General features: G+C 42.1%; 1 protein-coding gene across 4 annotated transcripts in view; it reads right to left on the bottom strand.

Annotated features, from left to right (window-relative positions):
- The window catches only part of pcnt (pericentrin), a 310379-nt gene that overhangs the window by 143312 nt on the left and 151397 nt on the right, over nt 1-15670 (bottom strand). For all 4 annotated transcript variants that reach the window (XM_072578710.1, XM_072578712.1, XM_072578709.1 and 1 more), the window contains 3 exons: nt 9140-9366; nt 8045-8268; nt 4085-4250 (listed from right to left, as the gene is read on the bottom strand). In XM_072578710.1, the coding sequence (XP_072434811.1) occupies nt 4085-4250; nt 8045-8268; nt 9140-9366 (617 nt within the window). The remainder of the gene's footprint in view (nt 1-4084; nt 4251-8044; nt 8269-9139; nt 9367-15670) is intronic.

The raw sequence follows: 15670 nt of genomic DNA, 5'->3' as shown, positions 1-15670 counted from the left end.
GTCCATATCCCGCACCTCCGCCCTCAAACCCCACCCCTCCAACCGTAACAAGGACAGAACAGCCCTGGTGTTCACCTTCCACCCTACCAACCTTCGCATAAACCAAATCATCCACCGATATTTCCGCCACCTCCACAAAGACCCCACCACCAGGGATATATTACCCTCCCCACCCCTTTCTGCCTTCCGCAAAGACCGTTCCCTCCGTGACTACCTGGTCAGGTCCACGTCCCCCTACAACCCACCCTCCCACCCTGGCACCTTCCCCTGCCACCGCAGGAATTGCAAAACCTGCGCCCACACCTCCTCCCTCACCTCTATCCAAGGCCCTAAAGGAGCCTTCCATATCCAAAGTTTTACTTGCACATCCACTAATATCATTTATTGTATCCGTTGCTCCCGATGCGGTCTCCTCTATATTGGGGAGACTGGACGCCTCCAACCACACCGCCCTGTGGCCCAACGTTTCAACTCCCCCTCCCACTCTGTCAAGGACGTGCAGGTCCTGGGCCTCCTTCACCACCGCTCCCTCACTACCAGACGCTTGGAGGAAGAACGCCTCATCTTCCGCCTCGGAACACTTCAACCCCAGGGCATCAATGGGGACTTCAACAGTTTCCTCATTTCCCCTTCCCCCACCTCACCCTAGTTCCAAACTTCCAGCTCAGCACTGTCCCCATGACTTATCCTACCTGCCTATCTTCTTTTCCACCTATCCACTCCACCCTCTCCTCCTTGACCTATCACCTTCATCCACTCCCCCACTCACCCATTGTACTCTATGCTACTTTCTCCCCACCCCCACCCTCCCCTAGCTTATCTCTCCACGCTTCAGGCTCTCTGCCTTTTGCCCGAAACGTTGATTTTACTGCTCCTCCGATGCTGCCTGAACTGCTGTGCTCTTCCAGCAAAACTAATCCAGTAACAGTGACTGCCAGACAACCCAAGAGAAACAGGCAATTGGTGCAGGCGTTCCCAAGATCCCACTCAAGAATCAGATTTCCAATTTGGATACTGGTGAGGGCAAATGCTCCTCAGAGGAGTGTAGCAAGCTGCAGGCCTGTAGCACTATTTTTGTCACCAACTGTACAGGAACAAAGGAATAAAGAAAATTGGAAGATCAGGAGTGACGGGGTTGATTAGTTATGGGAACAAAAGTGCTTCTGTGACCAGGTTGGTTTGCTTCCATGATGTTGGAGACTGGGGGGAGCGGTGAAACAGACCAGCCAGTTCTGTCATTCATGCTGGTATCAACAATATGGGTGGGAAAAACAATGTGGCCATCAGATAAAATTTAGGCAGCGAGATAAAGTTGGAGGCATAGGGTAGGGGAGTGAGCCTGGGTGGGATGCTCTTTGGAGAGTTGGTGTGGACTTGTTGGGCCAAATGGTTTGTTTCCATGCTGTGGGGATTCTATGATTCAAGTAGAAAATTAGCCAACAGGATCTCAAAAGTAATAATCTTTGGATTCCTCTCATTACATTTTGCAAATATGCACATAAAAGAAAAGGATTAGACAGATGGATGAGTGCTGGAAAGTTCATTGGAAAGCAGGATAGAAGGCTTCAAATTTCGAAGACAAACAGTGGGAGTTTTAGCACATTTACAAGATTAATGCATTGCACCTGAACAGAACTGGGACTGATGTCCTTGCTGAGCATTTTACTAGTTAGGAGATTAACTACAGAGACCCAGGAACCAGCAGAGAATATTCGAGAACACCTGGGTGCACAAAATACTGTGAGAGGCAGATAGCACTAGAATGGAAAATACCAATTAACCATAAGCCAATTCAGAGAAAGTGAAAAATTAAAACATTCTCAATTGGGAATTATACTGCATGTGTGCAAGTGCACACAGTATAAAATAAGACTGGTAATTTAGGGAAGTTGACAGCCATGTGGAATTATGTTGTGGTTGGATGTCTAATAAGTTAAGAAAGGAAGAAAAGGTAGTGGTTTTGGTTAAGGATACCTTTGAAGTGCTGAGCAGAGAAAATGGCTCTAGGGGCCAAGGTAAGATTCAGTTTGGTTGGAGCTAAGGAACAAGACCACCAACTTGTGGGATGGATGTAGAAGAAAATCTCTCAGAAAATTAGAAAGGTGCAAACATTTCAGAGTATTTACAATGGTGAATTTTAATCATTTGAACATTGACTGGGATAATGGTTCTGTTCAGTACAGAGAAAGGAAAGTGTTCCGAAATCATGTGCAGGGGAATTTCCTGCTGCAGTCCAACATGAAAGGAGGTACTGCTAGACCTGGTTCTTGGGAATGAGGCAGGTCAAATAGATCCAATGTTAGTGAGGAAACATTTATGCACAATGTTCATAAGGTTTAGGATGGGGGGTGGAAAAGGAAAATCTAGAATAAAATCAATCAACTAGCGGAGAGTGGACTTCAATATGGAGCAAGAACAGGCCAAAGGATCAAAGGTTAATGGGGAAAGACTGCAGCTGAATAATGGATTACGTTCAGAGGGGAGATGGTTCAAGTGTGTTCAAGGTATATTCCCTCGAAAGGAAAAGGTTAGACAAACAAATCTATAATTCCTTGGATGACAAAGGAGATAGTGCATTAATGATGACTGTCAAGTAGTAAATACAATTGAGAATCAGGTTGAACACAGAAGGAAAGAACAAAAGAAAATATGAAAAGTAAAGAAAGATTATGAAAAATGACTGGCAGCTAATATAAAAGGGAATTCCAAGTTTGCTACATGCACAAAAAAAGATGAAAAGGGTGGCAAAAGGAGGAACAAGGCAGCTTAGGGAACAAAAAGTAAATTTACACATAGACACAGACAGCACAGACAAAGTATTAAATGAATATCTTGCAACTTTTTAACCAAGGACGAAGATGTTATGTGATAAGAGGAGAAACCTCAGACACAACAAGTGTTTGTAATGGATACGGTGGTGATATTTGATAAGTTGTTGGTACTAAGAGTTTGTAAGGCATCAAGACCACATGAGATGCATGCAAGGAAGTGAGTGCTAAAATCGCAAAACACTGACATAAATGTTCGGTCTCCCTTGGCTTCAGAATTAGTGCCAGAGGGCTAGAGAACTGCAAACACTACAACCCTATTTAAAAAAAAAGTGCAAAGTGAAGCTCAACAATTACAGAGCAGTTATTCTGTTTTACATTGGTAGTATGGAAACTTCTTGAAACAATAACTTAGGACAGAATGAACAGTCACATGGATAAATGTGGGTTAATTAAGGAAAACAGCTCATATTTCTAAAGGGAAAATTGTACCTAAGTAACTCATTGGAGCTGTTTGAAGAGATAACAAGAGATGATTTAGGAGGGCAATGCTGTTAATGTGGTGTATGTGGATTTGTAAAACATGCTTGAAATAGTATCACACAGCAAGCATGTGAGGAAAGAATACGCAGGGCAATATCATTTTGGATACTAAACTGGCTGAGTATTATGAAACAGAGTAATAGCTAATGAAATAAAAACAAAGTATTGGACAAAGTATCAGCAAGTCAGACAACATCTGTGGAGACAAAATCAGAGTTAACATTTCGAGTCCAGTATGACTCTTCTTTCTCAGAGTTCTAGATGTCACACATCATGATAGATGTTAATGCACTGAAGCAAATGCAGGAAAAGGTTACGAGAATGGTTCCAGGGATGGGAAATTTCAGTTAATGAAGATAAATTGGAGGAGGTGGGATTGTTTTCCTTGGAGAAGAAAAGGCTGAGGAGATTTGATTGGAGTTTTCAAAATCATAATGAGTTCTGATAAAGTAGAGAGGGAGAAACTGTTCCACTTGTAAAAAGATCAAATGAGAGAGCACAGATTTAAGGTGATTTTGAAATAAGTAAATATAAGGTGAGAGACAAACAACTTTTTGGCACAATGATTTGGGTCTGGAATGATTATTTGAACAGAAACAACATTCAGGGAAAGGCACCAAGTCATTGGACAGTTGGTGCAGCACAATGGATTGCACAGTAATGGATTTCTACATTGTAACCATTCTGTGAGCTGTGACTATGATTTTGTGCTTGTAATGACTATCTAATTGATCACTCTTCTTACACAACATATTCAAAATTGACATTTTTACCCTTGGCTTTGTGGAGCTCCACTTCCAGCTCCCTCTTTGCTTCAGATTCATCATTGAGGTGTTCCAATAACTTCTGATGTTCTTTGCCAACTTGCTCTACTGTCTCTTGGGTTTTGCGGCTGAACTCTTTTTCCAAATGTTCACTGATTCCATGGCTCTGTGCCAGCTAGGCAGAAACAGAAGGATCATATCAAAGCAAGGCAAAACCTTTTCAAGTTTATGAATCCATCATATTATATGGTCTGCAAGAACAACATTCTGGTCAACCCTTGAAGTACTTGCATTAACATTCACAGCATTTGCAGCATGTTGTAGCACATGATACACTTTCTTTTAAAAACACTTAGCTCTTTCATCAATCGTCATATTGTGATTTTTCACAAAGTGTTTCCCTGCAGCATCCTGTCAATTTCCTTTCTCAGTGTGAAAACCAATTAGCACCCTCCTGCTTCAATTCTTTCCTCCATTGAAAAAACTCTCAAAAGTTTACATTTTAGCATTAGAACATCTTAAAGGCTGCATGATACAAATACACTCATACATACATACATATATATTAGTCAGTAAATGATGATCTTTGAAGTTCAATATCCAGCAAACTTCTAACAGCCAGATTCAAATCTAAGAATTAACAAAAAATATGACCCACTGTGAAAACAGGCACAAAATATCAAAAGATGTGCCACCGATGCCTCAGGTGCAGCTTAAAAATGAGGAAGAATACAAATTACAATAGATTGATGATTACATTGTCAAGGGGAAAGTGTGATTTAGTTTTTTTGAAAGAGTGACCAGGCCTATAGATGAGGGAAATGCTTTTGATGTAGTCTACATGAATTTCAGTGAAGCATTTGATAAGGTCCTGCATAGGAGACTGATGGCAAAGATAAAAACCTATGGGTTCTAAGGAAAGTTTGCTGATTGGATGCACAATTGGCTGGGAGGCAAGAAATAGAGGGTGACGGTTGAGAGATGTTCTTGTGACTGGAAGCATTTGTCTAATGCAGTCCTCCAGGGGTCAATGTTGAGGGGCCCTTGCTGCTGTGGCTGACATAAACAATTTAGACTTCGACATAGGTGAGTTGATCAGAAAGTTCACAGATGACGGGGAGTTGATGGGATGATAAACAGTGTGGAGGATAGCTTTATGCTATAGAAAAATATAAATGGGTTAGTCAGATGAGCAGAAGGAAATGGAATTCAGTCTGGATAAGTGATGCACTTGCGCAGGACAAACAAGGCATGATGAACATTTGGACCCTGTCAATTACAGGGGATCAGAAGAATCGTGGTGGGCATGTACACCAATCCCTTAAGGCATCAAAACAGGTAGAGAAGGTTAGAACATTGGTAAAGGCGGCATATGGCTTACTTGCCTTTGTTAGCTGAAGCATAGAGTTTAAGAGCATGGTGGTTGTGCTCAAACTGTATTAAATGTTGGTTGGGCCACAGTGAGAGTACTGTGTGCAGCTCTGGAATCCATAATATAGAACTGACGTGATACCAGTGAAGAGAGTACAGAGGAGATTTACCCGGATGTTGCCCTGGGCTTTCAGATATGATGAATGATTGGATACACCGGAGTTTTTCTTGCGTCAGAGGAGACTGAGAGAGGACATGATTGAGATGTATAAAATTTCGAGAGGCACAGGTGGAGCAGACAACCTATCAAATCTGTACCAGTCTTAAACATGTATCTAACTATTCTAATTCTATATTCCAGCACTTGCCATAGCCTGTGCGCGCTTTGGCATCAAAATACTTAAATGTTCTGAGCTCTTTTGCCTCTAAAATTTTTATAGGCAATTGTTCCAGATTTGTGTCTGAGTGAAAACATTTTTCCTCATGGTTATGGACCAGACCAGACGCCCCTCAAAATATTTAAGAAGGTAGCCTAGCCTCTAACATTTTCATATTTTAAAGACAAATTTAAAGGGCGACTGTGTGTGAAGTTTGCACATTCTCCCTGTCTCTGCATGGGTTTTCTCTGGGTGCTCCAGTTTCCTCCCACAGTTCAAAGACCTGAAGTTTAGTCGGATTGGCCATGTTAAATTCAGGGATGCAGAGGTGCATTAGCCAGGGGAAATGTACCAATCCAAAAGTGGCTTAAATATCCCTATTGTATCGGACTCGACTAGCACTGCTGGCAATGCATTCCACGCACCCACCACTGTGTGTAAAGAACCAATCTCTGATATCTCCCCTAAACTTTCCTCCAATCACCTCCAAACTCCTTTCTCTTTATTTGAGGGCTGTATCTGGTTTCAGTTTCCTAAACCTTATAATATACCACCAATTGGTTCATTCTGCAATGTTAGGTCTCGAATGGCCCATTCCTTAGCTGGATTATTTATCTTCCTGGACAAACATAAATTAACCCTATCCAAGCACCAAGCATGAAGGGAGTCCCAGTAAAATATTGGGGAAGTTAAAATCATCCATCACAAAAAACTTGTTTCATTTCATTTTTTCCCATGATCTGTCTGCAAATCTGTTCCTCTATCCCCTTCTGGCTGTTGGGAGGCCTGTAGTATAATCCCAAAATAATTCCACCCTTTCTAATTCTGGGGTCTACCCATACGGCCTTATTGGATGAGCCCAATAAGGTATCCTCCCTCAGTACAGCGGTGATATTCTCCCTAATCAGTAACACATCTCCCCCACTTCTTTTACATCTCTCCATATCATGTCTGAAACATCTAAATCCCAGAACACTAAGCTAATAGTATTGTCCCTCTCTCAACCAAGTCTTTGTAATAGCTTCAACATCATAGATACATGTACAAATCCAAGTTCTAACTGCATGATATCATAGTGCTTGGGGCATTAAAATAAATACACTTCAGACACCCAGTCTTACTGTGCTCAGTGACCTCTCCCTGTCTGTTATTCCTGTTAGGCTTACTGGCCTTATTCTCGGATTCCTGCTCAGTCATTTCACTTGCTGACCTACTGCTCCCCTTTTCACCCACCTCCCAGGCCTCACTATTTTAAACCCTCCCAGATGGCACGAGCAAACCTCCCTGTCAGGATCGTGGTACCCCTTCAGTTTAGGTGCAACCTCTCCTTCATGTATCGGTCTCACTTGCTCCACATACCTAAAGTTCTTCTTCCCGCACCAGCTTTTTGGCCACTTTTCAAAACTTTACTATTTTCCTATTCCTAGCCTTACTGCCATGTGGCACAGGAAGTAATCATGAGATCACAAACGCGGAGGTCCTGCTTTTCAACTTACTACCAAACTCTCTGAACTCCCTTTGTAGGGCCCCGTCACTCTTCCTGCCTATGTACCACAACCTCTGGATGCTTACCCTCACTTTTGAGAATGTTGCGTGCCTACTCAGACATCCTTGAACCTGGTACCAGGAATGCAACACACCACTGTAGTGTTTCTTTTGAGATCACAGAAGTGCCTACCTGTTCCTCTGACTTTACAGTCCCTTATTATTATCATTCTGCTGTACTTTGACTTGGGGCTACTCAGTGGCTAGCACAGCTGCCTCACAGGACCTGGGTTCGATTCCACCCTCAGGCAACTGTCTGTATGGAGTTTGTACATTCTTCCCATGTCTGCATGGGTTTCCTCCCACAGTCTAAAGATAAGGGTGTTAGGAAGATTGGCCATGCTAAATTGCCCATAGTGTCCAAGGTCATACAGGCTACATGGGAAATGCAGGGTTACAGAGACAGGGTAGGGGGCGAGTCTGGGTGGGATGCTTTTCAGATCATCAGTGTGGACTTGATGGGTCAAATGGCCTGCATCTAAAGTGTAGAGATGACCCTCTCTACTGTACAAGAGGTGTACAAGTACGGTGCTACCATTTTGGCTGCTGTTGTTGCCATGTTTCAGTCGGTAACCTCCTCCCACCACCCCCTACAGTACCCAAAACAGGATACTTATTAGAGAGGGGATAGCCACTGGGCACTCTTAGCTCACTCTGTTCTTTAAACAATACTTACTTGTCTTGTTGACTCAGTGACTAATTCCAGCAACTTGCCTACAGCAACTTGCAATCGGACACAAGTGCTCAGTATCAGCTCCTCATTGTCAGGCCCCATGTCAGGCCCAGCGAACATACTTTCTGATAGCCACTGGGAAAGTTCCAACCCTTCATCAGTCAGTGCTGACCAGAAGCTGTTATCTTTGGTGATGGTAACATTTTCCTGAGTTATGCTCAAATCACCTTTAAAACAAAAAGAATAAAATAGATGGTGGAAAGGTTCTAGCTATTTGGTCAGAAAAAGATTTAACATGCTTAACTTACAACAGTATATCAAATAAACCATTACTTGGGATAAAATTATTTATAAACTTCAAAGATTTGGGATACATTAAACATTGATATTTCACAATGATGTGACTTGCAAGCCTTAAGAAAAGAAGTGGTCAAGTTCAGACTTCGCTAAAAACAAATAGCAGAGGAGCACTATTTATTAGGAACAGCACAAAACCTTTGTGCATTGGTATAAATCAAATAAATCAGTCATCTCAATTGGACTTGTTTACAGAGCCAAAACTTATAAAGTATTTATATTGAATGGATGAAATTATGCTCCAGGTTTGACAACTATACAAAGTTAATATATCCCCAAAAGCTCCTTTCGGTCTTCCTGAGAAGGAGGTCAATTCATCAGAACAGTCGGTGAATCACCGACAAGCATAAATGAAAGTTGAAAGAACTTGGAAATCTGAATCTGCATTGCCAAATTAACCAGCTAACTAAAGTTCTACGCCCAAAATGAATTCCAATTCATGCTAGCAATTTTTCAAAGTGCTACATAATCAACTCAAGTTTATTAATCTTGATTCTGGTTCAAAATGACCCTTTGTTTTCTTGGACTTTTCACTACCTTTTATGCCAGAAACTGGTTGAAAAGTTCAGCTCCACTGCAAATATAACTAAAAGCCTATTAATTCAGTCCAAAGGTCAAAGAAGTCAACAAGAAGTTAAGTTTGCTTGGTTTCTCTTTCAGCTACCAAACCAGTATATTTTGGGGGAAGGAAGTATGAAATAAGTGACTATAATTGTATTTACAATTATAGCTTGAGCATACCTTTGTCTTGATCCAGCAGAGGTTTAGCTTTCATCCATGGAGGTTGACCTCGAGCTTCTAGATCTGAATTACTCATCATTCCTCCACGATCTAACATACCTTCCAGTTTGTTTCCATCCAGGAAGAGCCCTATTTGCCTACTGATCATATCTTCTGAAGCAAATATCACTCTCACCACTTCTGCAAAGAGCTTCAGCACTTGTTGATGGGAATGCTCTAAGTTTTTTCTGAATGAGAGAAAGCAGCACTAATTAGTTATTCAAACTAATAATCTACCCACGCCAATAAACCTATCCGGTCATCTATTTTGTGTCTTGTGGAGTACTTCACCTACCATTAATTCAATGTTAAATATCATAATTACGCCACACTAAAACAATTAAAAGTTCCAGGCTTGAGTGACTCAGTGGATAACAGGTCAAATTAGACTCAAAGCTGTGTATCAGAGATAACCCCCAATCCTGTCAATTCAATGTCTATTTACCAACAGATATAGAAAGCATTCTGTCCAATTCTGTGGAATCATATTTAACAATTGCTATTTTACTCTAGGTTTCGCAAGCCCATTTGGTCAGTACAATCTGTATTCTGCACAACCGTAAGGAGCATGCTGTTTGATACAATCAGCAATCCTTGACAATCAGGCAGCCCTTGCTGAACAATTCAGGATATAGCTATATTCATGACCAATTGAAGGTGAGCTTGGAACACGACTCACGTGCACGGTTTTTTTAGAATTAGAATCCGCACAGTGTGAAAGCAGGCTATTTGACCCAACAAGTCCACACCAACCCTCCGAAGAGTATCCCACCCAGACGTATTCCCCTACACCAAATACTCTAGATTTCACCTAACTAATGCACCTTGCCTACACATCCCTGAACACTATGGGTAATTTAGCATGGCCAATTTACCTAACCTGCACATCTTTGGACTGTGGGAGGAAACCCACGCAGACACTGAGAGAATGTGCAAACTCCACACAGACAGTCACCCAAGGTTGGAATCAAACCTGGGTCCCTGGCGCTATGAGGCAGCAGTGCGCCACTGAGCCGCCCTAATTCTGTGTCCTCACACTTCCAGTGAATAGAAAAGATTCAGAGGGTGAGCCAAATGCAGGCAAATGGTACTAGGTTAGCTCAGGAAAACTGGTCGACATGGATAAGTTGGACCAAAGGGCTTGTTTTCATCCTGTATGGCTCTACAAGTTGAGCTGAGCTGTGATGGCCCCCATGGTTGAATAACATCAGACTAGGAGGAAGTCATTCAGCCCGATCCAATGGCTGATGCATACCACAACTCTATTTACCCACCAGGGCTCCAACATTTTCTGCTCCCCATACCCAACAAAATTCTAACAATCTCAGTCTTTGTAGCTCCAAATAACCCCAGCAGCTTTTTTTCAGAGAGGGGTGGGGGTAGGGATAGAGTTCCAGATTTCAGCTCCTCCCTTTGTGAAGAAGTGCCTCCTGACATCACTCGTGAACAGCGTTGCTCTCTGTTTAAAATTTCACCCCTTTGTTTCAGAATCTTGCAATTCTTTCAAATCACTATGATTTTACAGTTTCACAATTCAGAACGGGAGAAAGTTGCAGCTAACAAAAGAAAACCGCCATAAATACCACACTGCTCCAGAGCAACAAATGACCACAAGTATCAAAATGAGGACAAGGGGACTTAAGATCGTGTACCATGTTCACATAATCTAACCCTTTAAAACCCTAATATTGCTTTAGTGAATTGGTACTGCACCCTTTCCAAAGGGCTAAATCTCCTTCCTGAGGCGCTGAACTGAATGCAGTTTTCCATATAAGGACAGACTCCAAGACTCAAGAAAAACAATTTCTTCCCCCTTTGCATTCAAGTCCAGTTGAGCTAAAGGCCAATAGTCTTCTGGGCTGCTTTTAGCAACTGTCCATGATTGCCAGATTATTTTATGCAAGTGGACATTCAAATCCTCCAGCTCCACCATAATTCCTAGATTCTCATATTAAGAAAGTAATCCGATTTATACTTCTCAGATCTGAAGTGGACACCTCATATTTCCCTAGGAGAAACTGAGGACTGCAGACGCTAGACAGTCAGAGTTGAAGAGAGTGGTGCTGGAAAAGCACAGCAGGTCAGGCAACATCTGAAGAGCAGGAGAACTGACACCCCGCACACAAGCCCCCCATCAGGAATGAAGGGCCCATGACAGAGACGTTGACTCTCCTGCTCTTCGGACACCACTCGTCCCGCCGCACCCCTCCAGCGCCATATCCCTTGCCTCATTAAGCTCCGCCTGTCACAATTTTGCCAATTTTTCATAGTCTGTTCATAAGGCTCCTTGTGATGCAATGGTAGTGCCCCTATCTCTGCACCGGATGGTCCAGGTTCAAGTCCTAACTTTCCCACATGTGTGTCTGAACAGGTTGCTTAAAATAACTATGTAGTCTGTACCTTTCTAACTCTCTATTCATATCTATCTACACCACATACTGTTCTCTCCTAACTTAGTGTCACTTGTAAACATGTATACACAACTCTGCAGTCCTTCAAAGTCTTTGCTTTCTGAGAGGTGAACAGCTAAGGCCCCAGCATAGACCCCCGGGCAAAGCCACCTCTCATATTTTGCCAACCAGGACACAGTGTCCTTTATCCTTACTTTGAAATTCTTCGCCACCCCACAGCAGTACAATATTTAGTTAAGGCTTTTTTTTTATAAAAACCACAACCATCCCTCCCTCCAAAGTTGAGAGCTGTCTCCCTAAATATTTCCCTTCAGGTTCTAAGTTTGCTCGTTGAGCTGGTAGATTTGTTCTCAGATGTTTCATCACCATGGTAGGTAGCATCATCAGTAACCCTCCCTTGGAAGCGCTGGTGTTCTGTCCTACTTGCTATGTGTGCCTTGGTCTGTTGTGGTGGGTGATATCACTTCTGATTCTTTTTCTGAGGGGCCGGTAAGTGGGGTCCAAATCGGTGCGTTTGTTAATGGAGTTCTTGTTTGAATGCCAAGCCTCTAGGAATTGGTTTAGCCTGTCACAGGATGGATATACTGTTCCAGTCGAACTGGTGTCCCTCTTCATCTGTAAGGATACTAATGATAGTTGGTCATGCCTTTTGGTGGCTAGTTGGTGCTCATGTAACCTGGTGGCTAGTTTCCAGCCCGTTCGTCTGATGTATTGTTTGTTGCAGTTCTTGCAGGGTATTTTGTTTATGCAGTTCATTCTTCTGGTTGTTGGTGTGGGGTCCTTTAAATTTATCAGGAGCTGTTCCAGTGTAGTGGTAGGTTTGTGGGCTACCAAGATGCCTAGGGGACGGAGTAGTCTGGTTGTAATCTCTGAGATGTCTTTAATGTATGGCAGGGTGGCTCAAGCTTCTGGGTCTGTTGTGTCTTCTGGTTTAGTCTGTTGTGTAGGAATTTGCAGCCGACGCTTATCAGGTACCCATTGTACCCGAATATGTTGTACAGGTGTTAATCCCTAGCTTTTTATAGTTCCTGGGTGCTGCAGTGTATTGTGGCTTGTTTAAATAATCTAAAATCACAAACATTTCCCTTGCTGAGAGAGTGGCTATTTTCTTGCGTGAGAACGCGATGGTTTTTGAATACGAGGACCACCTGAACCAGCAGGAATAACACCAAATGCTGTAGCTATCACCATGAGTTTATCCAGCTCGGTCATCAGACACAATGCCGCCACTGAACAATGGTAATCATGTAACAGTGAACTCTGATCCAGAGATCCTTGCTTCTGCAGTTACTCATGCTCAAGCAATGTTCTATTGGCCCATAGTCAATCTTCTCTTCTTGCTTCTTTGGTGTTCATGTCTCTGATTCTCTGTTTTTTTCCTTTTTGGGGCACTAGGGCAAGTTAAGCTAACTTCTGGCATACTTGGGCCAAAATGATTGCAATATTTGTCCATATAAAAACTGCAAGAACTGCAGATGCTGTAAATTAGAGACAAATATAGAAATTGCTGAAAAAGCTAGCCGGTCAGGAAGCATTTGTGCATCCCCACCGGTGTATTTCATTTTCTATATGCTGAGTTCATTTGGAAACCCATGTAAATTTCTTCTATATTTTCCTAAACCTTCAGTTTCACATGTTTGCCAACATGAAGTAATTTCTACAGCTGCCATCCAAATCATTAATCTTAGCACATGAGACCCAGTTGGGATAGGCTGTCCCATAACATGCCAAGATTTACTCATCATGACTGAGCTTTTTAACATTGGACTATTCTTAATCAGTGTGCCTCCCAGTTACATTAAAATGTGTGCGCGCAGACATGTAAAGGAATCAGGATATCACAAAAAGGATAAGGCCTGACTTTTGTTCCATATATCTTCTGGGCTTAAAAGATTTCCAGTTCATTAGTCTAATTTCCCCTCTTGCACATGCTGAAATTGAGCAAGGTCATATTTATACATGTGCATCTTAGAACAGAATAGAAACTTGATTGTGAAAACAAGCCATCCCACCCAACAAGTCCACACTGATCCTCTGAAGAGCATCCCACCCAGACCCACCCTACTTCTACTTTTCCTATGAATAATGCACTCAACCTACACATCCCCATACACCTTGGGCAACCCAGCATGGCCAATTCACTCAAGCCACACATTACCAGACCATGGGAGGAAACCCACACAGACACGGAGATAATGCGCAAACGCCGCACAGCCACAGAGGCCGGAATTTAACCAGAGTCCCCGGCGCCACGAGGCAGTAGAGCCACCATGCAGCCTTATGAACAATCTGAACAAGCAGACTTTGCCGTCTGGCTTTTGACTGTATAGTTTCCAATAAAGCAAGGTATTTCATAGTTATTGATCAAATTCAAGTTTCCAAAAGCATATTGGATCCTACAAGCCCAAAGAATCCCAGCAGCTAAAGGCCCCAACTCACATAAAAGGATGATTCAACCAAAGGATGAACTTGAAGGCAGAAAGAAATAGCTTATACAAAACCAAATGAAAAGTGGGAGAGAGCTCATAGAATCATGGAAGTATACACTGCAGAAAACGACCTTTAGCCCATCAGATCTGTACCTGCAAGTGGTTAAGATCCTCGCATTCTCAAGCGTTCATAGTCTCATACATGACAAAATGGCCACTCGCTCAGTGAATCACAGGGAAAATACTGCCTGGGGAGTCATGGCTCAAGCTTCAAAAGGGGAGAACTTGGTGGTTGAAACAACAAAGAACATAAGCACTTAAAAGCAGCAATACTTGTTCATGGTCAAGGGACTGCTTGCTGCAAATTATAGCAAATATGTTCAAGCCTTATGCCTTCTTTAATTACGCAGGAGACTAGAAAACCCGTCAATCTACCACAGCAATAACTCAGCCAGCATCAACTCACTAATCAATCAGGACCCTTTCTCTCCTATAGTATTAACTATTACAATTGTTTTAAATTTCACACTAATCATGTACAGGTCGTTCTGCTATGATATGCGTTTTGTCAGTGTGAATTAGCTGTAATGCGACTGATGAATAGGGGATGCTGTTTCTAAAGCGCAAACTTTTAAAATATGTTGGCTATAATGCAATTGCATCGCTAACACTTTGTGCTATTTTTATTGCGCGATTTTTACAAAGCATGGGGTTGCACAAAAACGCAACCATTATGTTATAGAAGAAATACCTGTGCTCATTAGGACAGACTTGAAAAGGTTTTGCCAACATTTTTTCTTCTAAACGAGTCACTTACTTGGTCTTTTATGATTGTAGTTATTCAGTTACAGTTTTATGATTAACACAAGAAAAATCTTACTATATGAATGACAGAAATTAGAATTTTATTTATTTGTGTTTTCTGAAGTTATCTTAAATTCAGGGACCTAAACTAAATATATTTTGTTTCTCATTTAAGACAGAGATGAGGAGGAATTTCTTCTGAGAATAGTAAGACTGTGGAAATCTTTACCGCAGAAGGCTAGATCGTTAAATATATTCGAAGTAGGGTTGATTTGTAATCAGTAAGAGAATTAAGGCTAATATGGAAAAGGAACGGAAGTGGAATTGAGAAAACCTGCTGCAAATTCTCTTGCAAGGATGCCTTCTTTGAAGAAGCTCTCCTCCTCCCTCTTCAAGGATCTCAGTGAGTCCCTCTCTCACTGCACCCCCTAGGTCATCTCATCTGCCCTGAAGCAGAAGGGCTTATGCCCGAAACGTCGATTTTCCTTCTCCTTTGATGCTGCCTGACCTGCTGCGCTTTTCCAGCAACACATTTTTAAGCTTGAGAAATATCAAATCAACCACGATGTCACTGAATGGTGGAATTGGTTTGATGGGTTGAGTGGCCTATTTTTGCCTCAATGTCATTTAGTACTTAAACATCTAAAGAACAAATTGATCGGGAAGGAGAGGCAAGGGAAGAAGGCGCATAGCATCAATTTTAAATCACAACTTGTAACATTGTTTCAAGAAACACAACTCCCAATGCTTATGATGTTTAGCATAGAGAAATAATACTAATTTGAGTAGCTTATTCAGAAGTCATTAGCAGCTCATCATTAAGCGGCTGACAAATGTAGAGTCAGAAA

The sequence above is a fragment of the Chiloscyllium punctatum genome, chromosome 10 (genome assembly GCF_047496795.1).
Source record: "Chiloscyllium punctatum isolate Juve2018m chromosome 10, sChiPun1.3, whole genome shotgun sequence".
NCBI lineage: Eukaryota > Metazoa > Chordata > Chondrichthyes > Orectolobiformes > Hemiscylliidae > Chiloscyllium > Chiloscyllium punctatum.
Note: the sequence above shows the minus strand (reverse complement) of the source record. Positions and strands in the feature narration are given on the sequence as shown.